This window comes from Gadus macrocephalus, chromosome 1 (assembly GCF_031168955.1).
Source record: "Gadus macrocephalus chromosome 1, ASM3116895v1".
In the NCBI taxonomy this organism is placed as follows: domain Eukaryota; kingdom Metazoa; phylum Chordata; class Actinopteri; order Gadiformes; family Gadidae; genus Gadus; species Gadus macrocephalus.
In genome coordinates this window covers 5,540,282-5,554,706 of record NC_082382.1, presented here as the reverse complement: position 1 = coordinate 5,554,706, position 14,425 = coordinate 5,540,282, and the positions used below count along the sequence as shown (strand labels likewise).

At 43.4% G+C, this 14,425-nt stretch overlaps 2 protein-coding genes across 2 annotated transcripts; one reads left to right on the top strand and one right to left on the bottom strand.

The window, feature by feature from the left end:
• The first annotated feature begins 33 nt into the window (after positions 1–33).
• On the top strand, positions 34–1,461 carry spcs1 (signal peptidase complex subunit 1). Its single transcript, XM_060056413.1, has 4 exons — positions 34–299; positions 781–840; positions 925–1,011; positions 1,188–1,461. The coding sequence occupies exons 1-4, from the start codon at positions 264–266 to the stop codon at positions 1,308–1,310; spliced, it is 306 nt and encodes a 101-aa protein (XP_059912396.1). The 5' UTR covers positions 34–263; the 3' UTR covers positions 1,311–1,461.
• A 639-nt stretch (positions 1,462–2,100) lies between these two features.
• Positions 2,101–11,265, bottom strand: nek4 (NIMA-related kinase 4). Its single transcript, XM_060055148.1, has 16 exons — positions 10,986–11,265; positions 9,981–10,247; positions 9,562–9,759; positions 9,263–9,370; positions 8,853–9,007; positions 8,387–8,525; positions 7,304–7,834; positions 7,107–7,229; positions 6,880–7,038; positions 6,291–6,455; positions 6,148–6,214; positions 5,726–5,835; positions 5,524–5,615; positions 3,572–3,777; positions 2,862–2,995; positions 2,101–2,571 (listed from the first exon to the last, which is right to left on the bottom strand). The coding sequence occupies exons 1-16, from the start codon at positions 11,070–11,072 to the stop codon at positions 2,473–2,475; spliced, it is 2,640 nt and encodes an 879-aa protein (XP_059911131.1). The 5' UTR covers positions 11,073–11,265; the 3' UTR covers positions 2,101–2,472.
• Positions 11,266–14,425: the final 3,160 nt, after the last annotated feature.

The window sequence follows — 14,425 nt, the reverse complement described above, 5'->3', positions numbered from 1 at the left end:
TGTTGGGCAGTCTATCGGACGACCCGAGGAAGCGGACCAGCCACCACAGACCTCTAGCTAAACGGAGTGGCTTCAGCCCATGGACCTATGCTTTAGCCGTTTTTGTCATGCTTTGTACGCATCCTCAGCCAATCCGAATAGTTAAACGATCGGCGAACCTGCGCAGTTCTGGTTTTCGTTGGTCCTGCACACAGTTATACGTATCGTTTGGACACCGGAAGTAAAATATATTTTTGCGAGAACTGTTGTTATAATTCATCGCTATGTTTTCAAAATTCAACTCCATTCCAACGCATATGGTACGTTTTCAAGTGCTCCTGAATGTTATATCTGCTCAAATATCTAGATCCATATTATTTTTGCTCTAAAGAGTATAGTACTTACCATGCTTTTTTGTATCTCATTTTTGTTTAAACAAAGCAGACTCTACTATTAATATTTAGATGATCAAATACATTCATTATACATAAATTCATTAAGCATAGCTAAGTACACTTTACCAATGGTGAATACATTCCTATCTTTCTTTGGTTGCTCGTTCTGCACCGTGCAAACATCATTCTGCTCCATGTGTCGATAGTTATTCATCTATATATCTATAAACCATATATATTTGACCATATTTCAATGTTTCTGGGACGCATGCCACTTTTGTATGATTCCCATGATCATAAAAATCTAGCAAAGAGCCAAAACTATTTTTCATGGCTGTATCAATTTATTTGTGAGCTACGATTTGCTGTGCTTGTTTCATACCAAATATTATGTATTAACTTCCAGGACTATAAAGGCCAGAAGTTGGCTGAGCAGATCTTCCAGGGAATAGTGCTTGTATCTGCGGTAAGAAACCTATATTAACACCTGCATTCCTGATGTGTGCATGCATTGAATGATTAATCCTTATGCTTATGGGTTGTCCTCCAGGTAATCGGGTTTGTCTATGGTCTGGTTATTGAACAGTTTGGCTGGACGGTTTATATAGTATTGGCTGGTTTTGCTATATCTTGTGTGGTAAGTTATTTTCCCTTGTCTATTTAAATGTAGTCTCTTCAACCCCAAACTTATTTGAAGATGCAACATTTCGAGCCACATATTACAAAGTATTTTACAATATTTAAACCAACCAATAATTGAAATGAGGAAGAACCTCATTCTACCTATAAAATGTACCTCTGTTCTCCTTTCAGCTGACCCTGCCTCCGTGGCCGATGTACAGGAGGAGCCCTCTGGCTTGGCAGCCGGCTCTACCAGAGAGCCCTGTGGAGCCCGCTCCCAAACCAGAATCCCTCAAGAAGAAGAAGCACAAGTAATACCTCCCCACCCGATGGCCCCCGATACATTGGTTTGGTGTGATTTTGTAAGGGATGATATTTTGATTCACATTTGAAGGTGGACTTTGTTACAATGTTAGTCACTTGGTGATGAACTGTCTGTCAAAATTAATAAATCCATGACTGAAAATATTTGAGTAAAGTATCCCTATTCAATTGTATTATGATTTTAATAATATACAGATCTTAAAGGAGCTCTAGATATGAATAGCTATAATTGTCGTTTAATTTGGTCAAAATGCCATATCTACCACCAGCTTTCGTATTAAAGAGTGAAATGAGCTGAGGCACATCTCTGACAGAGCAGCGCTCTTCCCTGACTTTCTCCGGGAGTCCATCTTGGCTCATCCTCATCTTCCAATCCGCTCATCCAGGGTCGGGTCGTGAGGGCCAGCCGCTCTAGCAGGGGCCCCAGACTTCCCTTCCCCGGGCCACATTGACCAACTCTGACTGTCCGTCACATTCACACATACAGCATTATCATAGCTCCACCACAGGTGGAAGAAAAGAGTTCTCAATTGACAACTGAAAAGCTCAGAATAACCCTCTAGTTGGCGCCCCACGTTTCTTGGCTAACAGATCAATGATGGCTGGCAGGTGAGTTTTGTCTACCCATCCAACCAACCCCTTGTGCTTGTTTAGTCGTTTTGGCCCACTACTGCTTGGATGATGGAGAAATACATATAAAGAAAATACCCCAAGGTGTTATTGCTGCAAAGTTTTCAGCATGTAAATGTGTTTAGTTGCATTCTTAATAGGAATAAGGTAACAAATTCCTAAAGTTTATTTGACTCTTGTGAGACTTGTAGATAATCACAGAACACCTACATAACTTGAAAAGCAGCACAAACGTGATCTATGCCCTTCATTAAAAGGTAAAGCATTCGGACAATAGCTTGCATTCCAGCCTTAATTATAAAATTCTAAACTTTATAGTAGCACATATTGCTGAAGTTGACACTCTACCAAAAACAATCGAAAGATTCATAATCGTTGCATAGTTATAATACTAAACATATCTCAGAAGTTGTGCAAAAAATGGGATACAATTTAAAAAAATATTAGATAACAGTTACACATCTTGAACATAGGAACAACTACACAACATCATCTTAGGTTAGACATGGATAGATTTTGTTTTTCATCCCTTGAAGGAAATGTCTTCAAAGAACTTCAGCTGCCTCACCATCACAGCATAGGCTAGGTACTTCTCTTCTCCCATTTGTTCGCGAAGGCACACCTGTGAGAAAATAGTTCAAATATTTGAATTGTGATTGATTGACATCGGGGTATATAAAATAATTGAGAGGACTACATTCTCCATTATGTTTTTAAACGGTACACGCAAAAGTCAACCAATTGAACCCCATCTTAACACCCCGTTATTTAATACAAAGGCAAACTTCAAGGGATTTAAATTAAAACATGAATTTAGGTATGCTACTTATATACAATACTTAGTATAAGTGTAGGTGTTCGTGACGGTTTGTCGGCGGCGTGTCATATGAGCTGCTTGGTTCCAGTCCCTACTTGTCGTTTGTGGTCATCCTCCTCATCCATGAGCTCCAGGACTTTGTCCAGCAACTTGACCCCCAGGCCCTTCACAACATCCGTCCTCAGGTACTCGATGGCCCTCCGAATCTTTGCCGGCCCTGAGGTGGTGCCTACAACAGTGACATTTTAACTTTACTTTCAGGTTCAAGCCCCAATGTACCTGCTCATTTAACCAAAAAAAAAGCAGTTAGTTATAGTTGACATGTCTCAGAAAAAGGGATCCCTATAATAATATCACAAAATGAGATGACCTTTTTTACTTTACTTCTAGTTAGAAGGCATCTGTAAAAGGCACCTATTCTTGCACTTAGAGATAGCTCCCTTCTTCTGTACAAATGAAATCTCCTGACTTCTCTCTCTATTCTTGCAGACATGTCCACTCCCCGATAGTGTATTGCAAATAAACTTGGCCTCTCCTGTCAGCCACAACCAATCCATGACTCATGACGTTCTGTCGACTCACCTGTGTTTTGGTAATATCAGACCTGGAATCCTTTCTTGTTCCTGCCCAGGATGTGAACATTTCCCTTCATGTAATCATGTCAGCCCATTGTCTCTCTGAAGACTATTTTGAATTGCTGCCTGTGTGCCTGTGTCCCATTACCATGCTCCATTAAATCAAATACTTTGCTGACTACAACACAACACATGTGAGGGCATGAGAATAAAGAAAGCATCCAGCTTACCCGATGGTAAATCATTGAGTGGAAAGTCGGTTTGGTCCCAAGCCTTCCCGTGAAGCACCAGCGTGTCCCTGTACTTCCTGTTGAGTTTAAACTCTGGCAAGGCAGTGCTTTCGCACATGATGTCGTTAACACGTTCTCGGCCATCCATTCGTAATGTCTGCGTCATCATCTGAACCAGATCATGCATGTCGGTAGATTCAGTCTTCCTGCTTAGAAGGAATGAAGGAGGAAAAATATCGTAAATGTCTGATTCAAAAAATCCTAGCTGAGTGGTGGTTCCAACCTTTTTGGGCCTGTGAGCCCAAATGAACTCCCATTAAGGGCCCCAACATTTGCCTGCAATACCAATGAAACATAGAGTTTAGATTCTCTGCCCGAGCCCGAGCCCGACCCAACCCGGGCCAATATTTCCCACCACTATCCTCGGGCCGGGTCGGGCCGCCATATACATTGATTGAGCTGATTTAGAGAGAGTCTCTTGCTTCAAGTTCCTCCATGTGTTAATCAAAGATGACCTCACCCGGTCCAGGCCGACTCAGCGGTGAAAAATGGTCAGAAGCACCTATATTCTTGAGGAGACTCAATTAGTTTGGCATGTCTGGAAAAACTCTCACAAACTTTTACAGTTGCACCATTGAGAGCATCCTCTCTGGCACATCACTGCCTGGTAAAGCAGCTGCTCTGCTTTACCAGGCGTTCAACATTCTTGAAAGAGGAGCCTCTGTTTGCATTTGCACGGACATTTGAGTCAGATTCAGAAGACCTCACACATGAGGTTCACCAAAGCAGACGGCTTCTCCAGAGGAGAGAGAAATGTGGAGTAGACAGACCATCTATTCTACTTGATTTTGTGGTGTTTCTCGAACCTTATAAAGATGTTTTCCACAAGTTATTCAGACTTTGTAAAATTGCAGTTGTTATTCCAGTCAGTACTGCGTCCTTTGAGAGAAGTTTCTCTGCTTTTGAAACTGATTAAAAACCACCTCAGGACAACATGGCTGATGAGAGGTTAAGTCACCTTGGCATACTTAGTATGGAATCAAGGAGGGCACATACCCCAACATGAATGATTTTGTAAAACATTTTGCCAGTTCTCACAAGAACAGAAGACTTCTAAAGCTATCCGGGGATAGTTAAGCACTTTGCTGTACATATCTTGGTGCCTATGGTCATGTTCAATGTAGACCTAGATGGTGGTCATGTTTGAAACCTACCTGTTGTGTAAAATTGAAAAGATTTTTGTAATTGATTATGTTTTATAATTATCTGGTTTGTATAGGCCTTTTGCCTGCACATTTTTATGAACATTTTAGTATGCAACATTTCATAGATTTGATGTCAAATAAACGGCAACGTATTTCATCCACTCATCTCCGGTATGCTTTACTTGCTTAAAATATTTTCACTTGGTGATCCAGAATCAGAATGTTAATGTAGAGAGGGGGACCCTAGTTTTGCTGATAACTGCTTTTGTGAACACGATAGTGAGTGAGTAAGAGAGAGAGATATCTGGGTTATGAAAAAAATAAAATAATAATAATAGTATTATGATACATTTGATGTGTAAATCACTTTTCGTTTGTACAATCTCAAAACGCATACAACTGAGTGCATGACATTTTTGTAAAACAACACACAAAACAACAAGAAGACTATCGGAAGGTCTGTTAAGGGGGGAGTTTTACAGCTGATAGGTTTGGTGGCTCAATGGCCGATAGGGCTGGAGGTTGAGTGGCCTATTGTTTTGCTTTTTTAAGTGGCCCACTATGAAAAGTTATTGAAGACCCCTGCTCCACAGCTTTTAAGTCAGCCAGTTGCCAACCTCCCATTTGGCATACCAGGTGACCCCAGTCTTGACCAAATCCAGAATATTAGCCTGAGATGAAAGCTATGAGAAAAAAAACCCTGAGGCAAGCCACTGCAGCCCTTCCCACTGTGTTAACCGCCCTTACCCTTCTCTGCCATCGCCCTCGGAGCGCTCTGTGGAGCTTGTGGACGAGCTGCAGTCGTCCTCCTCTGACCGCTGGTCATGTAGACGCTCGTTCTGGAGGAAAACACAACTGGTTACTTATTAAGGACTAAGAAAGTCCTGTTGTCAGATATCATGTCAATCAAAGTCTTCATCCACACATGGAAAGATCTGTAGACGTCTACCTGACCGAGCGGGTCGCCGGACTCAGAGACCGATCTGCAGGCTCGGACATCCTGCTGCCTGCTCTGATAGGTTGTGACGTCGTAGGACGCCCGTCTCACAGCATGGACTACTGTGGAAGACAGACAACGGCGTGAGCGGTAAAAAAGTACAACTCTGGATAACTTATTGGATGGGATTCATTGTTCTAGCATCCATAGCAAAAGATTAGGATGATTAAGGCATTTTTGGAAACTAGTTTTCATCATTTATTGATTCTTAACCTCACACTGCTTAGGAGGTTTGGTTTTAACTTCTCCAGGTTATATTTCCAACAGGGTTTTCCACCATTGACCTCCTGCTTTCTACCGGGCCGACGCGCTCTACTGGACCAGCCGTTTCAGGCTCTCTTTCTATTCTTCCCCGTGGATTAAAGGTGATTCACCTGGCTGGATGGCCTGTTCCTGGGACTGCCTCAGCCTTCTCCTCTCTCTGGCCGACAGAGGGGGCGCCTAAACAAAAACAAAACGGTTATAATATCCCCCATCCAGCGGCCCCAGGCCCGCTCAGCTTAAAGGCCCTTCTTACCTGTGGAAGTGCCAGTAGTCCACCACCGAAGGGACGAGTGGAGGACGACGAGGAGGTGGCCGTGGGGCTCTTCTTCTCTGTGCTCACCCTGCTCCTCTTCCTCCGGTCCCCCGCTGGGGTCTGGGCCGGAGGGGGGGGCAGCGGCCTGGCAGAGAGCCCCCTGGACTAATGATGGAGATATTATAGATGAATATGCTAATATATATGCCATGACATACACTGCCACAAAGCAATTGAAGCTATCGAAGATTATGATGCTTAATGGTGTTTGATCATTTGACCAATACCTTTAATATAATGCCTCCTAATCTTAGAATGCATAATTATGCATCCATAGATGCTATCTTCTGTGGCATTTGACAGAATCTGGGATTTTTGAAATGCATTGCATTGATGATGCAAGAGCTTATTGCATGACACAAGTACATGTCGGTGGATAGCTTTGGTGGACTTTTCAGCGCTCACTTGTAGGAAACTTCTTATTCGATAAAATAGTTTGAAAACATTTTTTTCCTTTTTTAGTCCAAAACTCATACCCAGGCAAAGCGTACCGAGGCAGATATGTTGTGAAACCCCGGGCTCCTCGTACCTTGAGCTGATCCACGAGCATGCGTCCGTCCTCCCTCTGTCTGTGCTGCTGGGACATGGAGGGCTCCATGGAGAAGTGAGGACCCACGAGCCCCGGAGCACACCGTCCGCCCCACCCAGATACTGGATGTGAGGATGGGCTTGGGTCTTCATGTTGTTCCTAAAGTAACACAAATACCTCGATATTGGTTTTCCTTAAATTGGTAAAGACTACCTGTATATGAAACTTGACTTTATCAATCTAAACCTTAATCTCAATATACAAATATTGAGATTAAGATTCCTTAATCCCTTAATACTCACCATGGCTGGAAATGGCTCCAGTAGCTTTTCAGTTGATTCTAGGATCTCCTAAAGAGGCAGAGGTGGAGTTTAGGTGAGTCTCAGTTCTGAATAACCACGGTCAACAAACCGGCCACACTCACTTGGCCATTGGAGGGGTTTTCCGCCGCTTCCTTCTCTTCGTCTGCAGAGCTGTGGACCCCCGCAGCGCTCAGAGCCGCGCTCGGACCCAGCGGGGGGTTCTCTAACGCCGATTCTTTCAGTAGCTCCATGGTGTCGTCCTTGTCATCTGCAGCCGAAGGCGGTGGCTTATCGCTTTGGGCCTCCACAGCGTGTGAGTGGCAGGGCGACCCCCTGCTCCGGCCCTCCTCCTCCCCTCCCCGCCGGGACGGCTCTGGTTTCCTCTTGTGCTTGCGGTCCCTGGGGGCCGCGGGGGGGCCGGGTCGGGGTGCATCGGGGGGGCCGGACACTGCCGAAGGGGGCCGCTGGGCTGGGCTCTCCGCCGGCCCCTCCCCTCGGCCCGGCGGCTGCTGCTGCTGCACGGGTTCAATATCAATAGTGATGCTGCTGACGGTCGCCAGACTGCTGGAGAAGGGGCTGGCTTCGGGGGCGGGGTCAGGCGAAGGGGACCGGGCTGGGGGAGTGGGGGCGTGGCCGTTCTGATCGCCGTCCCTCTGGGGAGAGCAGGGGCTTCATTTTTGTTACTTGAAAAGACAAACTTACATCGGCACAATCTACATCAGATTCCTAAAATGGAATTTTAGGAATGGATTAAAATAGCAAGTGAAAATAGAGAGAATTATATTATGATTATAATTATATATTATGAATCTAATATTATTCTATGGAGCAATTTACTTTTCTGGAGTATTTCGTAGTATTCTGGATAGGGCTGCTCGATTATGGGAAAAATCATAATCACGATTATTTTGGTCAATATTGAAATCACGATTATTCAAACGATTATTTTTTACTTTGAAACAGAGCTTTGAAATTTCGCCTTAAAAAAATACACAAAATGGTCCAAAAGAAAAATTTCCAATCTAAAATGATAAACAGATATGTATCCAGCTGTTCTGCCCTTTCTATAAAAAAAAAAAAAATGAAAATTGAAAAACTCGATAATTTAAATGTTGTGATCGTTTGACGCTAAAATCGAAATCGCGATCAAAATTTGCTTAATCGCCCAGCCCTAATTCTGGAGTATCCTGGAGTATCCTGCTCACCCTTGGGGGCCGGGGGAGGGGCGGGCCGGGGGGGCTCTGTGGCGGTCTCTTTGGCTGAGGGGAGACACCTGACCCTGCCCTGCTGCCACCGGCGTCACCGGCCCCATCCACAGCCTTCCTTCTGGACTTGGCGGTTTTCCTAGAGTGACACAAAGTACACAAACCGGTCTATGATGGACCCCCAGGGCCATTATTTTGATACAGCAGAAAAAGAAAGAGCAATAGAGAAAATAAAGATGTTATACAAATTAGAAGAAAGAAATTAAGAATGAAAACTACAGGAAAGAAATAAAGAATGAAAGAAAGTTACATTGTTTACAGAGAAACTGTAGATTACAAACATGTATTACAGTAAGTGAGGAAATATAATAATAATAATACTAATAAAGAGAGAGATTCATGGCTGATAGATTCTTGGTAACATCAGGAGAGAAAAAAGTAATCCCGGGTTGAGAGCTCCACCTACTCCTTGGTGGCCTCCAGGAACATGGCGATCTGCCTCTTGATGTAGGGCTCTCTGAGGATGAGCTTCACATCGGGACGCTCCTCCGGCCTCTTGCACAGCATGCTCCTGATCAGCTCGCCCAGGAGGGGGTCGTACTGACCCGGCATCTGAGGCAGCTGGCGGGACATCCAAGGGAAACCATGAACAATGAATAGTCAAACCGTGACAGGCTGCATTACATTATTAACTCTGCGTTATTCATTAACGCCAAAGCCCAGGGGGGGAGGGAGCAGGGAGAAAAGAGTGAGAAAAGGGAAGAAATAAGGGAACATATATTGGTCAACATTTCGAAACTATTTGATCACTGTTTCTGGGCATTGTCATTCAGACTAAACTAAAGCTGAACATACTATATGTAACACATTATTTACCTTCCCTTGTACAATGCGGTAAACCAGCGAGTTCATATCCTTGGCATTGAAGGCGTGCTTCAGTGTCGACATTTCATACACACAGCATCCCAACGCCCATACATCTGACTGGGGACATAAACATCATATTGTATGAGAGACAATCATCCAGATTTTGAAACAAACCTAAAAATTCATACACAATATGTCTAATCCACATTTATCAAACAATATCTTAATAACCCAATAACACTTAATGTGTGTACCCATTAAAGAAGACATTTATGCACCCAGTTAAGGGGCGCCCTCAGCCTGTGTACCTTGTGATTATAGGGTTTATTGGAGAAGAGCTCAGGGCTCATGTAGTACGGCGTTCCGATCAGGGTGCTGGCCATGTCGTTCTGGTTCTCCAGGACCCTCGCGATGCCCAGGTCTCCCACCTTGATGATGTTGGTCTTGGTCAGGAAGATGTTCTGGGTCTTAAGGTCCCGGTGAAGGATGTGCTTCTCATGCAGATACTGTTCAATCAGACAGTGTGCTTATAAACATATTTAGAGGAAACACATCTTATCTGACTTTTTCGTTTTTTTATAAAGTACTATTAAAGCAGGGGTAGTAGTTATGCAGCAGGGGTGTACAGGAGTGATTTAGAGTTGTTGTTTTTTGTTTATGCAATAACCCACTTTACTGTAATGTATAAAGTACACTACAACCTAAAGGCCTTTAGGATATAGCCTACCTGGAGCGCCATGGCAATCTGGACAAACCACTCCACCACCTGCCTCTCAGGTAGGAGGTCCCCCTTCTGCTGCTTGAGTCTGTGGTAGAGGTCCCCGCCCTCGCAGAAGCCCATGACGATGTAGAGCTGGCAGTCCTCGCCCTCCCAGGACTCCCGGTAGGTCACGATGTTGGGGTGCCGCAGCTGGGACAGCAGCTTGGCCTCCTGCTCCGCGGCACGCCTCTCCCGCTTGGTGGACTTGGTCAGGTTCAACTTTTTGATGACGTACTGCGGGCGGATAGGGGGGAGGGAGCAGTCAATGAACCAGAGGAAGCAAATCATGTCGATTCAGGTTGGATCGGCACATTTTCAGGTATTACCGCTATGCTGGATCTGTAAATTCCATGTTAAAAGCCATTTTCGAAATTATTTCTACAGTGTCGTCACATCATTATGATTGATGGTGCTGATACTGTATGATTGATGGGTCTGATACTGTATGATTGATGGGTCTGATACTGTATGATTGATGGTGCTGATACTGTATGATTGATGGGTCTGATACTGTATGATTGATGGGTCTGATACTGTATGATTGATGGGTCTGATACTGTATGATTGATGGTGCTGATACTGTATGATTGATGGGTCTGATACTGTATGATTGATGGGTCTGATACTGTATGATTGATGGTGCTGATACTCTATGATTGATTGGTCCGATACTGTATGATTGATGGGTCTGATACTGTATGATTGATGGGTCTGATACTGTATGATTGATGATGACGTCATCTGGAGCTCAAGCTCATCCTAAACCAAGATGGTTTGTTCTGTCTAGACACCGTTCTGTCATGTAAGTGCAATTTATATATTTATTTATATTAATGGATATAATTCCACTTTTTGACCAGTCTGGGAGATGTCAGCCAACACAGCGTGTTGTTAAGCATATTCTACAATGTGAAGATGCTAGATGAGCAATGATCCTCGAGGTATATATAGGGATATATCTTTGGTTCTTACCTGTTTCCGATCTGCTCTGTGTTTCACCAAGTTCACTTCTCCATAGCTCCCTTTCCCCACCACTCTGATGAACACATAGTTATTCATCACTCCTCGCAAACTGTTAGGAAACCGACCTTAAAGTTGATTCACAGTCCAAATAAATGCAATGGCTCTCCTAAGTATGTATAAGTACAATTGATAAAGCGCGTATGCATCATTGCAAATAGGATTTATTCAATCATCTGTCTGTCTGCAAGTCTTCAAAACACAGGAAGTGTTCAGTCTCTCGTTTTCCGTCACTAGGCAACTGGTTCTGCATGGCCACGTTGGCTGGAGGGGCTTCAAGACACAAATACAAGTCTTTACTGGTATTGCGCCCTCTAGGGTCCACACGTAGAACCGTTCTCAGGGGTCGAGGAAAATCCATAGACGGGATAAAAATAACTCGTTTTGGTACAACCTCTTTATCAATTCAATTCAAATTCAAACTAAAAAAAGCTTAATTGGCATGAGTAACAAACATATACATTGTCAAAGTATAAAACGCTAATTACAAAATACATATCGATATTACACTGTTAAAGGCCCACTATGCAACTTTTTTAGCCAAAATTACATTAATTATGCAGGTTGAGAGTTATTCTGATGGTTCTGCAACCATTTCTGGGTCGTTTGGTGGGTGTGTCATTGCCCCATGTCGCCTCTCCAAGGAAAAAGTGCATATGCAACTTGCTCTGTTCGGACCGACACAATCCAGGTGTGACGCAGCGGAAGTATCCAATCGCGCCTCAAAAATGTAGTCAGATTGTAGTTTCGAAAATGCTTTACGGCACAGACACACCCCCAAACATGGCACAGGCTAGATATAAACAGCCAGTTGCGAGGCAATTGTTGCATTCATCATGGATCAATCGACTGATAAGGGACCCAAGAGGCGACTGTCGGTGGAACAAAAGAAGAATGGACCAGAAAAGAGACCAGACAGGAGTGAAAGGGGAACTATGCAGCTTTTTGGCTTGATTTACCTTAATATAACAGGCTAAGAGTCATTGCGATGGTTCTATTATACATTTTTGTTCGATTGTTCGTTGTTTCAACTCCCCCTTGCGCATCTTGGCGGAGAAAGGGAATATGTTTCTGCCGGCGACCCGCCGCCCACTCTCGCGGGAGTCTCGGGTCTCGCGAAGTAACGAATTGCTTTACGGCACAGACCCCCAAACACGGAACCGGCTCGATATAAACACAAGTAACTACAACAGAGAGGCCAGACACGAGTAAACGTTGGGCAAGCTTTTCAGGAATAGCGTGAACTGAAAGAAAATGAAGACTGCAAATCAGACGCCGACTTGGCCGTGTTGCTTTTGAATTTGAAAGTACCCTTGGGTGAACTTTGTCTTCGTGGTATTCTTGATGTTGATAGACTCTGTACAAATGTGTTTGCTCAACCATTTTGTTGTGAGCCCTGTAAAAATAGTTTTTCTCGACCGTTTTGTTGTGAGCCCTGTATGTTTCTAGCTTGCTTGGTTGCAACCATATAAACACCTTTGTTTCCATGGGTGTTTTGCTGTTCGTCTGTCTCGTCCCCCAGATACAGGCTGAAACCCCGAATCCAGGTTCTTGTTTATTTAGATTATTATGTTGGCCAACAGTCTTACACTGATTGTTCTGTTCAACCTAAGATAAAACAATTATAATCTAGGATATAAATTCTCCCCGTCAACTATAAAAAAGGATGGATTTATGTTTATTGCAATACAAAAACACCATTTTAAAAAGGTATAACCTTGCCTACACTTTATGAACATCTACTTCGGACATGGCTCCACGCATTCGCCGGCTTCTTTGAAAACAAATGCACATGGCTCGCGTAGAAGTGCATGGGGAAGGGTCGTCAACGAGTTTTTACGACAGTGTTGTAAAATATCTACTACGAAGCTGTAGGGGGCACTGTGTAGAGAAATTTGCGTGCCAAACCAAGAAAACAGCGAAGAAATGCCCGATCCTGCATAGTGGGCCTTTAAATACTCAATATAAAAAAAGTAAAATGTGGGATCTTATAAAATTTCCGGTATCTCCTATCAACAAATGAATTAAAGATACCCTCTAAATACCTTTTTTTTTCCTCTTTTAAACTCTGTAGCACTTTGAGATATTTTTTGCTCTACCAATAAAATGTATTGTTATTATTATTATTATAAATACACAGTATTGATATTATGGTGGACGTCTGCAATAGTGCAATCATTGTGGAAAAGTGATTCCAGTGAGATGAGTCTGTTTATGGGGAGTTTGAGGTCCTTCTCTCATCACAACAGTTGACGAAGGCGTTATCATCTCGCAACGGATAACCGCGGCAAGAGAGAGAGAGGGACTTTAGATCCATGGGTTTAGGGGCGGGAGAGAGGGAGGGACTTTAGATCCATGGGTTTAGGGGCGGGAGAGAGGGAAGGACTTTAGATCCATGGGTTTAGGGGCGGGAGAGAGGGAGGGACTTTAGATCCATGGGTTTAGGGGCGGGAGAGAGGGAGCGACTTTAGATACATGGGTTTAGGTGCCAGAGAGAGGGAGGGACTTTAGATATAGCCTATGGGTTAAGGGGCGAGAGAGAGGGAGGGACTTCCAACAGTGATACTCGTTTCCGTTAATTGTTTCGTATTTTGCTTTGTCAAACTTTTTGTCAAAACTATATATTTATTAGGCCTATCCTTGTCCTGTTGTTTGAACTCTTGTCATGTTCCTATGCTTCTTGCTTTGGAGAGGGTTAACTGGCGTCCATGCCGCTCTAAGAAGTACGAGACAGGAGATTGCGTTGAGGGGTAACGCACAATTCTGCCATAGAATATGTAATATTTGCAATATATTACAGCGTTTACATCAATTATCATTCAATCCTTCTTATGAAGATATTCATGCATGGCAAATTAGGCATGATGACATTTATTAATATTACAAAGTTATACTTATATTCATTTTCTTCCCTTTTCTGCTCTGATTGTGGAGTAGGCCCTACTATGCTAAATATATGTTCTTGAATTTGACTTGGAAATTAACCTAGCTTTGTGACAATGAAAATGTAGCTTTGTATCCCGGAACAATATCTTCACAGTATCTTTTTGTTCAAAGGGAAATATGATTCTGATGTATTAGCAGCCTTGTTGGTCAGCCAAGGACTGAAAGAGCCAAGTATGGCTCTGTAGCCACATGGTTCAAAGGCACCGGGGGGTGTCTCCTAGGCATGAACTTCAGGCATAAAGTAAACCATCTGAACTCCAGATACTTAATTTGCTTAACTGTTGCGAAGCTTATTTCATTACCATTATGTCACAAGATAAGAACTGTGGAGTTTATGGACCTAGGTAATAAACATTGTGATTGATTTACTTAATCCAGGGTAGGTCTCATTGTGGGTAACAGAAAATCAATACACAACATTACAGGGAACACACTGATGCAAGGAA

Excerpts from the sequence above, each read along its gene's own strand:
- spcs1 (XM_060056413.1), top strand. The coding sequence starts at position 264 with ATGTTTTCAAAATTCAACTCCATTCCAACGCATATG. Across the intron at positions 300-780 it reads ACTCCATTCCAACGCATATG|GACTATAAAGGCCAGAAGTT; the intron begins GTACGTTTTCAA and ends ATTAACTTCCAG. Across the intron at positions 1,012-1,187 it reads GTTTTGCTATATCTTGTGTG|CTGACCCTGCCTCCGTGGCC; the intron begins GTAAGTTATTTT and ends TTCTCCTTTCAG.
- nek4 (XM_060055148.1), bottom strand. The coding sequence starts at position 11,072 with ATGAATAACTATGTGTTCATCAGAGTGGTGGGGAAAGGGAGCTATGGA. Across the intron at positions 10,248-10,985 it reads ACAGAGCAGATCGGAAACAG|TACGTCATCAAAAAGTTGAA; the intron begins GTAAGAACCAAA and ends ATCCGCCCGCAG. Across the intron at positions 7,039-7,106 it reads GGTTTAGATTGATAAAGTCA|GAACAACATGAAGACCCAAG; the intron begins AGTTTCATATAC and ends GTGTTACTTTAG.